This window comes from Lissotriton vulgaris, chromosome 6 (genome assembly GCF_964263255.1).
Source record: "Lissotriton vulgaris chromosome 6, aLisVul1.2, whole genome shotgun sequence".
In the NCBI taxonomy this organism is placed as follows: domain Eukaryota; kingdom Metazoa; phylum Chordata; class Amphibia; order Caudata; family Salamandridae; genus Lissotriton; species Lissotriton vulgaris.
Genome location: NC_141694.1, coordinates 974,705,178 through 974,717,568, shown reverse-complemented (window position 1 = coordinate 974,717,568; position 12,391 = coordinate 974,705,178). Strand labels below are relative to the sequence as shown.

Here is a 12,391-nt window from a genome sequence, read left to right as displayed (position 1 = left end):
AGTAAGTAATAATTCCTTTATTTAGATATAAAACATATCTTTAAAAGATTTCCCAAGTCGCATTATATACAGTTTTGTGAATAAAAAGTAATTAAAAGAGTAGAAAAAGTACAATTAAAAATCGTTACAAGTTCTATTAAAATACATATTCAATCTAGACAGTGAGCAATGAGGCCTTAGCAGTGTCCATTTTATCTAGATTGTGATATGCTTGCTGAATAAATTTGGCCAATTTTATATTTAAGACAATGTTATCTAGAGACAAAGCAGCAATAATGGCATGCCTACAAGTCCGAACTCCCAACCTGTTCCATTCTGGCCTAAGCAGACACCTGCGTTGAAAATTGAATGAAGGACAGATACAGAGCATATGCAAGATTGTTTCTGTTGCTAACCCGCATCCTCTACATGTTGTGTCCTCCTTCTTGCGACGCCAGGTGGGTAGGTTTTGAAGGAAGCGCCAATCTCCCATTCTCAGGGCAATCAGGCAGCGCTTTAGATAGAGTGAAAATGTCGTAGAGAGGTAGGCGGCGGGGGTTAATCGTTTGTAAGAGTTAACCAATAAATGAGTTTTGTGTATTACAGGAAGTAGGTCCGTAAATAAGACAAAGTATGTCTGTCTCGGTTTAGTATATCGAAGCAGCCAAGTGAGCGATACGTCTGCTGGAGCCGGGTTCTCTTACCACCCGGCTTGTGCTCGATTAGGTGAGAAAGAGTGGTCGCTTTAGTGGCAGCTTCCGCATGACAGCCCCAGTTATTTGCTGTTACAGTCCGTAGCTTCTCAAGTGCAATCTGGCCCCAATAAGGAGAGCTGTCGCTACTGCCACTAGTGGGTGCAGTTGTCTGTATAGGACCCCTCTGCTGCCAGGCTTTCGCTTGGTCGGCCACGTGCCTTTATAACATTTGTAAAAAAGGAACAAATGATGGAAGGAATGCTGAACAATGCAAACATTCACCTCCAGTCACAAACATCTGAGTTTAATCTGTTTTTCTTTTGCTTACCATGCCACCCCAGTTTCTGTCCATCAATTGTCCCTTTTGCTATGGTAGCATTTGTGTCAGCCTGTCCCAGGAGGGTTGAAGACTAGTACTGGGGCTTTGCTAAGTGCGTGTCGCATGTAGTTTTGTGATGAGCCCGCCCACACAAGCCTAACCAGCCCCATCGCCCTTATCCTGTTGTTGCAGACTCCTGGGGTAGGGGTTCCACTCTCGAGAGGGGGGGGAGAGAATCATTTGCCTTTAGTAGGCTAGTGCATTGACTGCAGTGTGGTTTTGTCATACTTGTTTTGATCCCCGATATTCTTAGCTGAAAGGGGCTGATACCATAGTGGGGACAATTTGGTGGCAATGGCCTGGTGTGATGGAGCATTTTAGGCCGGTATTCTGCATGTTGAGCTCTGCATTGATTTTGGTCTCAGCGAGTTCAGATTTATTTTGTGAGGTTTTGAAATCTGAAAACAACTCCATACTCCTGGCTTTACATGGGCTCTTTATTTTGCCCTTGATGCATGCTGGCTGTGACTAACATAATATAAGTGATGGACTGGTTCCCCTTTGTGCTGGGGTCCATCTACACGAGGCATGGTTAAACTGGCTGCATAATGTTGAACTGAACTTTTTGTTCGTAGCTTTCTACTGTCTTTTCCTTATGGGGTTGGGTTCTCTTGTGTAGGAGTGCATCAATGAAGGTTTGTTTTGGGAGAGTATTACACACTTTCAGTGAAGGTGGCATTAAGGTGGATTCTGCTTTGAGTTTGGATGGTGATGTACGGGTGCTAAGTTTGTGGCCTTTGTCGGAGTTATCACAGTGATCTGTGCTTCCTCGCAGAGTTTAGTTGTATATGAGCTCCTTTTTTGTTACAGGATGGGCTCTCTCCTCCTGCCTTGCGAGAGCTGCACTATCAGGGGCAGAGTATGTTTGGGGACTGCAAGAATGGGGCTTGGTGAGGACTTCTCAAGGCACCTTGTGTTACAGGTTTGAAATGGGATGCTCAGCTTTATTTTAATCTCTTTCGTTAGTTAAGGTATCTAGAGATGAGGGCAAGTTTGTCAATTAGTAGTTAACATGCTAACTCTTTTGCAGTGCGCTCTGACTGCGCATGAGTTATTAGGTTGTTTCGAATCGCAGAGCTTTGTGTCTATGCCAGTGACTAATACTACTAGTGTGTGCAAGAGATCAAGTTACATATCCATTTTCTTGGACTGATAGTTTTGAGTATCTACAGACGACTGAAATGTTTTCAACAGGATATCACATGTCTGTGAAGTTACATACAGAGTCAAATCCTAGCACTTTTGTTAGGTGATCATCCGCTGTTTTTGTATGAGCGGGTCCAAGTTTCGATTTCATTTCCTATTTCAAATACCTCCAGGGGCTCTCTTGAAGGCGAGGAAAGGTACTCTGCAGCGCCACTTCCATTTTCCGACCCAAGGATATTAACGGTTATAACTGAGATTGTAAGTGGGGTTATTTCATCCTATACGGCTCCAGCATTTCTACATTTATTGGGATCCCGCTTAGAACTTGCCCAGAACATGTCTGGGTGATCAGAAGATCATTAATATTTGGTTTAACTATTTGCTCAGTTGAAGGGAGGTTGATAAAGGGAGTGTGACTCAAGCTACTGAGATTGGGCTTGGGTCAGGTAGAGTGGGCATGTTAAAACCGACGGTGTGGTAACTGCCAACTGTGTACAGGTGTATCAGACTTGCTTTGCTTGGATTGATTAGGGCAGGAAGGCTTGCCACTTGTCATTTGCCTAGAAAATTACAGCAGCAAGGTGTTTAAGGAAGTAGCATTTTAGGGTATTTTGGGGCTTTTTTTGAATATCCTAGTAAGGGGGAGGTAATGTTGTACAGCGTATGCTTTAGCAAGTTAAACTGGGCTTTTGTTGGACAACAAACATCAGAATTGTGCAAGACTGATTCTACGCACACCATCAGGATATGTGGGCCTTAGTCCTGCTAGCTCACACTGCACCATCTGTTCCCCTAACCAGAAAAGGTAACAGGTGGATTATGCAACCTCAGAACATGACAACCCTGACTCCCCACGAAATCATAGTAACAGATCTAGAACCTTTTTGTTTGGTTACTCGTACATACCAAAGAGATACAGAAGTAATACACAACATGCAGTTTCAATAATTATTGAAGCAAGGTGATTCTAGAGTAAAACATGTGTGCTGCAATAATCAATAGAATGAAACAGAATTAGGCTATTAGCATAACAAGAATAGTGAAAAAGAAACAATTCTTCCATTTTACAGTTACAGAATATATGCATGCATACAAGTACAGTAATACATTTTACTCCAACCTAGAGCTTCCTATCCTAGTATGCCTAGGGTGGAGGAATCTGCCAAATTTCTATAGGGTAATAGAACTTCACAGCTACCTGTGGGTACTTGTCAGCAGGTTGCTCGTCTTGGTGTAGAGCTGGGCTACATACCTTGCATGAGGTATGCAGTAATCAGCTGGACTGGAGATTCGACATGTGGTGACCTCTCAGTGCCAGTGAATGCTCCTCTAACTAAACAAGGAAGTGATGTCGTTTAAATAATAAGCATCACCCATATTGTCATGCTAAATTCCCAGTCAGGTCGATATTGTTGATCTTTTCGTGATAGCTCTGTCGCCGAATGGACAATAACAACAAGTTGCGCAGCGAATTTAGCTGGTGCCCTTGTACAGAATGTTCATGGTATTGTGATAATATTCCAACGGAGTGGAAATGTAAGCAATGCTGTTTTCAGAGATTACCCTGCACCGGCATGCACGCATACGTGCGTTACAGGTCATCAAGTTTTAAGAAAGAAGGCAACTTTAAAATGTAAGGACCTACAATGTGACTACATAACTGTAAAGAATTGGGTTTACTGGGCCACATTTGTGTTTTTATGTTAAGCATTGAGGGGGACTTTATGTTTTCCAGTTCCTGTAACTGGATTTTTTTGGAGACGCTCTAACTTTCCCTGATTGCATTATTTTCCTTGTAAAATATTTAATGCTAGTGGTGTTGGTGTGATTTTCCAGCAAGGACTCTTGTCTTTTATAAAAACTACACTGGGTTGTGAATCCCTTGCACATATCTTTCCAGCTGGGATAGACTGTAGTTCTTAAATAGGTGTGTTACATTGCTGCCACCCATCAATATCTGTATACATCAAGCTGATGCTTTGCGACTTGTACAGAGCTGCGCTGGAACTGTTGGGATAGGATGTTTGCTTTGGGCTTTACTTGGTGACTTTGGTGGTAGGTTAATCATGACCACTCCTGCCCCCTGCCCCCCGAAGATTAATATACCAAATACAGAGCAGCAGGCGCTGTAGGCAGCTGCAAATAGCAGATAAACATGCAGTAGTCAAAGCAAGCACTGACGCAGCAATGAAGGAAGCCTATAGAGCGCAACTTCCACCACAAGATGCCCCTCTAAACATATCTGCTGCAGTGGTAGGCAGCAGCGATGATGATAATGGCAATAGGGGGCAGCAAAGCAATGGTAGGTGGCAGGAGGCATGATCCGCAAGGATACCAGGAGATGAGAAGGCGTGGAAATGAGGTAAGGAGCAGTGATGAGGAGACAAACCGCATGGGACCCAGACACTTGGTGGAAAATTGACCCCCCCCCCCCCCCGCCCTCCACCCAATGCAAGCCTCATCAGCTAAAAGCCGGACGCTTCCACGCACCTACTTACCCACACACACACACACTGATCAGCCTGCTCGGACTCTCAAACACCTAATGCATACACAGAACCAGATCAAGAGGACAGGCGTTCTCTTACATTGCTCCTAAAGTGTGGAACGACTTTTCAGTCCAAATCAGAGCCTCCACTCTTCTTGAAATCCGCAAGAAGGTGAAGACCAGGCTTTTCAATTAGCCAGTCTACCATAATCCCTGCTAGGCACACAAACCTGCTCAGCCCTAGGATACCCTTGCGGGTGAAAGTGTGCTTCACAAATACACACAATATACTCTTAACAGGATACTCAAGGTGCCTTGTGTAAATGTTGATGGCACTAGACATTGTGCAGGTCTAAAGCTGCCGCTATAAACAGTAAGTAATTCCGATTCCCATGTAGCTGGGAGGGGGGCCGCATGAAGCTGGTGATCCTTTGGGTACTTCGACGATTTGGCAGCGGAAGCAGGAAAAAAAAACACACAGTGACGCACTTGGAGTGCTAAAGTTGCTTTTCAATATTTGACATGTTGCGCACGCACTGGACGCTCCAAATCTTATATAACATTACATTAGCTGGATGTCAAAGGCGTAGAACACTGTAGTTGCAACGTACTAGAGTCACAAGAGTCTAATACGTAATATGGGACAATTGTAGTTAAGTCTATAAGAATTTTCAAATGGCGAGACAAGTGTAATAAATGTATTCGTGCTTGATTTAATAGGAAGCATTACACTGAAATGTGTCTCACAGCTAACAGCATAGGTGCCCGTGTGCCACTTAACTCGCAGCCTTTGAAAGTGTATATATCCCTGATGCATTCTAAGGCAGACTTGAGTCGGGGTCTTTAGAGAGCAATCATTATCTTTAGCCTCGATAGAAAACGGTTAAGCCAACAGTCGTGCTTTTCAGTGAATCGAAACTTAATAGACTAGGTGTCTCACGGTTATCGAGGAGGTACAAAAGCCGATTAGGCAATTCACCCACAACCCTGTTATGTTCCATCACCTTTTGTACCACGGATGCTTGCTATGCCAGGGAAACTGAGAGAAAGAAAATGATCTAATTGAGGAAAATGAGCCGCACAAAAAATGCACCGAGATTACAGTTTCGCCAACTGTCATCATTTAAGGATCACAAAGAAAACATTTATTTCAACTAGTTTGTCTAGCTGCAGACACACCCCCCCCCCCCACCCGCCCACACAATCCGTTTTGATGACAAGAAGCCAGACACGACACATGACAAGGCCATTGTCTGCCTCCAACATGGCACATCTGTATATACTAAATCAATAACCAGTCGGATATGAAGAGACAGGAAGGTTCCAATAACTACAAACAAGGAAAGAAAGGCATGACTGTCCAGACCACTCACAAACCTATATCCAGGCCCACTGGAATTGTGCCATTTTTGCGGGTGTGGTTTTTCCGCATAATTGTGGCTTTGCCGCATTTGTCACAAAGCCAACCTTCTTTTGCCTAATCTACAGATTGTATACAAAAAAAATGGTTAAAACGGATCAAAAGTTGCTAAAACGTGGCAGCCCGTGTTGCCGCTCAGTGAAAGGCTTTTTCTAAAGGTTAAGTGATTACCCTTCTGTTGCTTATTACTATATTTGGGCGTTAACCACACAGTTTTTAAGCCAAACATTGCAAAAGTTAACTGGTCATCTCATAGTTGTGGATTTCTGCAGTCCTGTGTGTACCTAGTACTAAAGAGTAGAAACTCTGGACAAGAAAATATTCTAGTGTGCTACAATAATAAAATAGCGTAATCATGATGTACAAAATGTGCTGCTCCATAACATACCCGGCGGATATTGGAGTAGTAGTTCACAAAAGGGCAGATCCTAGTAAAAACCAAAGTGCAGAAAAACTAAACAAAAAACAAAAGACACATCACTGAAATGAATCAGGTAATCACTCTTGAATGAAGGTTAAAATTTATTTTGATGAATAAAGAAATTCCACCCATCGCAGGGAGCGTCCTCTTGGTCGGATGATCGAAGGGCAACTGAGCAATACCATCTGAACGCCCTTACAACAGCGTTCCATGCGTGAACTACAATTCAAATGTACACAGTAACATAAGCATTACACTAGGCAAGTGTTTCCCAAACTGACCAGACCTATTAAAAGATTTATTTGGGAAGAAATACATTTTTAATGTAAAAGTCAGTGCTAGCCACTGTGTTAAGTTCTGAATCCCGAGTTTGTGCTTTTCCAGATCAAGCACTCTTGAAAAATGCCTATCAGTATGAATGACATGGTAATACTACACCTTGTAGTCTCCTTACCTTATGTTCCATTTTCTATACACTGATGTTTTGCAACTTGCTATTAGCGAGCCTCAAAACCATGTACAAATGTTTTGTGAATGCAATTGCGGTCGCAAAACACTCGCAATTATCACTTACTTCAAGTAGATAGTAATGCATTCGCAAATGGGAAGAGGTCCCCTGGGGACCCCTTCCCCTTTGCAAACACATGCAAAATTATTTTTTAAGGGCAGGCAGTGGTCCCACTGCCTGCCCTTAAAAAATGAAACTAAAACGTTTCATTTTCTTTTTTTTAATGCATGGAAAACAGGCTGCATTTTATTTTTTTTAAACTGCTTTATTTAAAAGCAGTCCCAGACATGGTGGTCTGCTGAGCCCAGCAGGCCACCATCCCTGGGAGGGCTGGCATTCCCAATGGGCTCGTAAATTGCGAGAGGCTCATTAATATTAAATGAGCCTCGCAATTTGCAACCCCATTGGGAATCCCAAACCGTGTTAAACACAATGTTGTACATTTCATTTAGCGACTCGCAATTTGCCATTTGCAAAGGGTCGCCAATTGCAAAGCGCTAAATAAAATGGTCGTACATCTGGCCCCAAAATCCTTAGTACTTATTTGTATTGTGTGCACATGTGTGTTTTTTCAAATTACTGTTTTAATATTTGAAATTTAACTCATAAAGATTGCTTGGGGGTCCCCGGCTTCCAGTGGTGACTCAATGGGGGGTCCTCAGGGGTCAAAAGTTTGGGAACCACTGCACTAGTCATCACGCGCCTACCATTCTTGGCATGGCGCGTAATACCGACTAATATAATAGAACTAAATAGCCCATTACAATCACCTACTGGATTTGGAATGTTAAATATCAATAGTTTAAAAGAAGAACATCCGGTAACGAACCCCCCACTCAAAACTAGAAGCACGCACACATCCTCTAACGTTATAGTCAAGTAAAGAATTACCAAAGTGAGTTTATCTGCTGCCTCGTGCTCCTCCTCTAAGTGGACCATTGTTAACTTGGAGTGCTTCATGGCGCTCTCTGGTCCATATGAGGATGAACAGAGAATTCAGAAGAGATAGGTTGTGACTAGAATCTGATTCAGATGTGGTCACTCGTAGTGCGTTCCATCTCAGAGGCGCTCTGCGACGCACACGTGTACATTTGCAATTAATTGTTTTTGGGGGAACCGAAACAAGCTTTGGTTGGGAGAGGACCAAGTGCTTCTTATGTTATGTCAACATTTCAGCCCCTGCATTCGCAGGATTAAACAGGAACATGTTTTCCTACAGCACTTCACGCCAATCGTCTGCCATGTCTAGACACAGCAAATAACTAGTATTACCATTAAACAAAGACCCATACATGATGGTAATCACCCTCTGAAATAACCTACCTACTGAAAACTGGGCAGATTCGCCAACACTGGACACGGGCTGGGCATAGAGCGATGCAGACAGGCTAGCCTTTTCCAATTTTCTCTCTGCTGCCAGTCTAATATAGGGGGTGGATGGATGAAACATCCCAACTGGCAATGACTAGAGAGCACACTTCCAATACAGCACCGCTAAAATGGACACATTTGACAGCTAAGTAAAAATGGCAGATGCTCTTGCCATAATACAAGCAGCCCATAAAGTTAAATTAAAACAAGCATTGGCAAAGCCAACAGGTCTCACCAATGCAAGAGATATTGTCTCTGCGAATGTGTTTTAGCCATTTTGGCTCCAATGCACTAACCTATACCTCTCTCAATATATCCTCTACCTCCATTCTCTGGCTCATCCCAAACCTCATTTTACTACTATGATCTCCCTAATCTATTTCTAGTGATTCTTCCCTCCTCCATCTCTCCTTATACACACCACACACACACACCTCATCTTACTACTATGATCTCCCAATAAATACTTTCTGGACTTTTCCCTCTTCTATCCCCTCATTTTACTTTTCAATCCAACTAGCAGACTCACATGCCCACCGCTCAAATTAACTCAAATTTCACTATACTAATCCACCACTAATCCTTTTTGGGTTCCGTAGTACTGTGCTACTCACAGAAAAGCACTTTGACGCCTCATCATGTTTAGTAAGCGCTAAATAAATACAATTACAATACATTCATCAGCACCATGCTCAACAGTAGCAAGAGTGCCTTGGGCCCTAATGCAACTAGGCAGGATGCCACCAGCCACCTCCATCCACATACAGTGTAGTAAGAAATAGCCAACACTGAGATGCAAGTTGTCTCCCACCCTTGTGCCACTGCATCTTTGCAATAATGACAGCTACACCGCTCTCTCATCGTTCGCAGCACAAGCATCCTCCGAGGACAGAACAAGCCCACTCTTTGTACCAGGGGCATAGATGCCCGTGTATATACAATGACCCCAGTTTCAACCCACCGCTAAAGCCACAGTGCCTCTTAAGAGATGACATAAAGGTCGCTGAAGATGTAGCGAATAATGCGATGTTATCAAAATGAGACACTACAATTAACTTTGTTTAAAGAAATGTCCACGTGCAGAGATTATGAACCCAACAGCAGCTAATCTGTGCTCTGTAGCACAGTACAGGCAGGCATACAGCCCACAGATTAACCAGCCTAAATTGTTCTTAAGCATGTTCCTAAGTAATGTGTTGGTTAGAAAGTTGAACTAAATCACACAACCCTGTGCCGTACATTTACTTAAACGCACAGCAAAGGACTGTTAATGCAACGAAAGCCTTCACAGAGTCTGCAGTCAGCCGCTTCTAACTGGCAGCCAGTGGGCACAAACACAGCGATCACAGTACAGAGGAATGATTGGGCATAGAGCACCGGACACGGTCACAAAACGCCTCATCTTGCACTAAGACAGCAAACTTATTTAAACCTTGAAAGAAGAATAAAAGACACCCACAGACCTAACATATATAACCCTCACTAATTGCAAAGTCACCAATAATAAATGTCGAAAGGGACAAAGGCTGGGTAGCCTGCCCCCGCACCCTATTTACATGCCTTCCATCATCGTCCACTGTGGCAGCAATAGCTGAACGCTCGAGAATACGTGGCGTTTAAGGAAGGCACTTGCTCCGGTTTAAACTTTCAATTAGAGCCTCGTATGTTTTTCCCAAGGCTGGTCGCTCAATATACAACAGGCGGTGCAGGAGATCGATAGCCCACGTTCCCTTACTAAACACGGTGGTTTCCATTAAGAGGACTCCTGGGAAGGAGTCCTATGCTAAAGGATGAATCCCCCCCCCCCAACCCCAACCCCCAACCAACCACCGAAGGTATTCACTTGGGGTCTTAATCCCGTGTGTACAAGTAAGGATTTAATTTCCAGAGGGACTAAGTATATCAATAAAACAACAACGGATGGTGCAGAGTTGGAGCAATCATATCAAAAGTAATGCACTAGACAGATAGTGAGTTATTGGTCAAATTGCAATTGCTCGTGCTTCAGGTGGCTAACTGTAATTTGGAAACACTTAAAATGTACCTTAAAAGGGTGGCTAAATATAAGTATACCCTTAACTGTAGCGCTCATGTCTGTGTTATCCCATTAGACAGATACACTGAGTGATCTTGGCCAAAGCATAATCTCTTATACTTTGAACGCCAAACTGTAAACTATAAGCCCTTAAAATGGACCTTAGTAGTGGACATACACTTAACATTTTCCCTGCTATGAATATTGAATTGTAAATTGCAGACCTTTAAAACGGATCTCCATATGGGGATTTAGCTACAATACAAACATGATCGACTTTCTGTGAGATCTGCAACACCTCTAAATGAAGCAACCGTCTTTGCCCGTTTTATTTATTTGTTTCTTTTTCACTGACCTATGCATAAAACAGGGAAAAATAATACTCCATCTCTATCCGCCACAGTAATGAACGCTCGTGCTCCTTGTTAACTTAGTTGGAATACAATATAAAATAAAGTCCCTTTGTAGTGGCGCTTGGCTGCTGTTTAAGCCCAAGCATGTGGTGTGTGTTCAATACCAGGCACAGCGCCGGGTTCAACTTGGAATGTAACAAGTCGCACCCCTCCCCCAGTAGGAGTTGAGCTAGAAGGTGCTCCCTCTCCACTTAAATCACTCCCAGGATGACCAAGAGCCCTTTCACCAAAACAAAAGCACGAAACATGGCGGAAGTTGCAGGCTCTGCCTACTTCGATCAACTTGAACCCACGCACACCTGAAGTCCGACGGGTCGGGCTCACTCTTCGACTGGACAGACACCTGAAAACACCCGTGCTGAGCCCCCTCACACACACTACTCCCTGGGGCCCCCGGAAAGCCCTCCGCCCGCCAGCGCTGACGGTGAGCTCCACCTCCCATGGAGTTCGCAGCGCTAGCTGGAGGCTCTCCCACCTCATAGTACGGGGCGCGCGAGGTCTCACCTGTGGTGGAGGGCGGCTGTGCTCGCGCCTGCCCTCCCAGTAGCGCGAGCAGCAGGAGCCGCCACAGTCCGGCGAGGGCGTCCATGACTCGGCCAGCAACTTTCCCCAAGTTTCCGTAGCGCTCCCGGTCCGGTGAACCGATCCCGCTCGGCGGCGGCGGACTCCGCGGCGGCAGCCGGGCCGCGCGCTATCTGCCTCCCCGGGCGGCGGGCGCGTTGCTGCCGGTGCTGGCTGGCGGGCGCCCTTGCTCCATGCTCTGCGGAGGGAGAAGGCTGCTCGGCTCCTCCGGAGCTCGCCACTTTCAGGAGCGATGGTGGGAGTGCGGTTGACGTCAGACCGTGGAGTCCCGCCCGCAGCACCCCCTGCTGGACGCGGGTCGCAGCCAGACGAGAGACGGGACCGGGGCGGAGAGGTGGAAGTGTAAGCCGACACCCTCGCACCGCCTGCCCGCCCCCGGATCCAGGACACCCCCTGAGCTCCGTGGGCGAGTGTGACACAGTACACGCGAGCTGCCCTGGAACCGACGCTCCGTAATACACCAGGCTCTTCGAAATTCAGGCTATTTCACATTATTCACGTTTTGGGAAGACTTTTGGGCCATCGCTTGGCTAAGCGTCCCTGACAAGCATGAACTGTTCAAAGCTGCTTTTGGGTTTAAGGACAAACGGTGTGATGCTTTTACAATGTAGATAAACGAATTCATACATGTTGCCTATCTAGCCATTGTTTATCAATACTATTTAGAAACGGTTAGAACAATAAACATTATCCCAGTCGAGTTTTATTTCTGTGTAACGATCCCATGTACATTATCATGTGTTATAGTGACTTACTGTGAGTACTTGATATATTCTCTGTTTGTCATATACATTCACAATATAATAAGCCCGGCCAACTTCACTCTCTGGCAGTTCCCTCAATCCCTCACACTATCCTCACTCCTACACATTTATCATCACTTAACCCATCACTCTTGCACTGTAGTTCAGCCCTTGCTACCAAAACATCAGCCCTATTCTTTCAACACAGGCC

The 12,391-nt window shown here is 44.7% G+C and overlaps 1 protein-coding gene across 7 annotated transcripts in view; it reads right to left on the bottom strand.

Moving 5' to 3' along the window:
- The window catches only part of PTPRK (protein tyrosine phosphatase receptor type K), a 1,685,403-nt gene extending 1,673,710 nt beyond the window's left edge, over nucleotides 1-11,693 (bottom strand). For 3 of the 7 annotated variants that reach the window (XM_086927007.1, XM_086927008.1, XM_086927006.1), the window contains exon 1: nucleotides 11,360-11,684. In XM_086927007.1, coding sequence (XP_086783133.1) covers nucleotides 11,360-11,444 — 85 coding nt within the window. In that variant the 5' untranslated portion in view covers nucleotides 11,445-11,684. Of the gene's footprint in view, nucleotides 1-11,359 lie in introns of all 7 variants that reach the window. The other 4 variants (XM_086927003.1, XM_086927005.1, XM_086927004.1 and 1 more) reach the window with 2 other exon arrangements.
- Nucleotides 11,694-12,391: the final 698 nt, after the last annotated feature.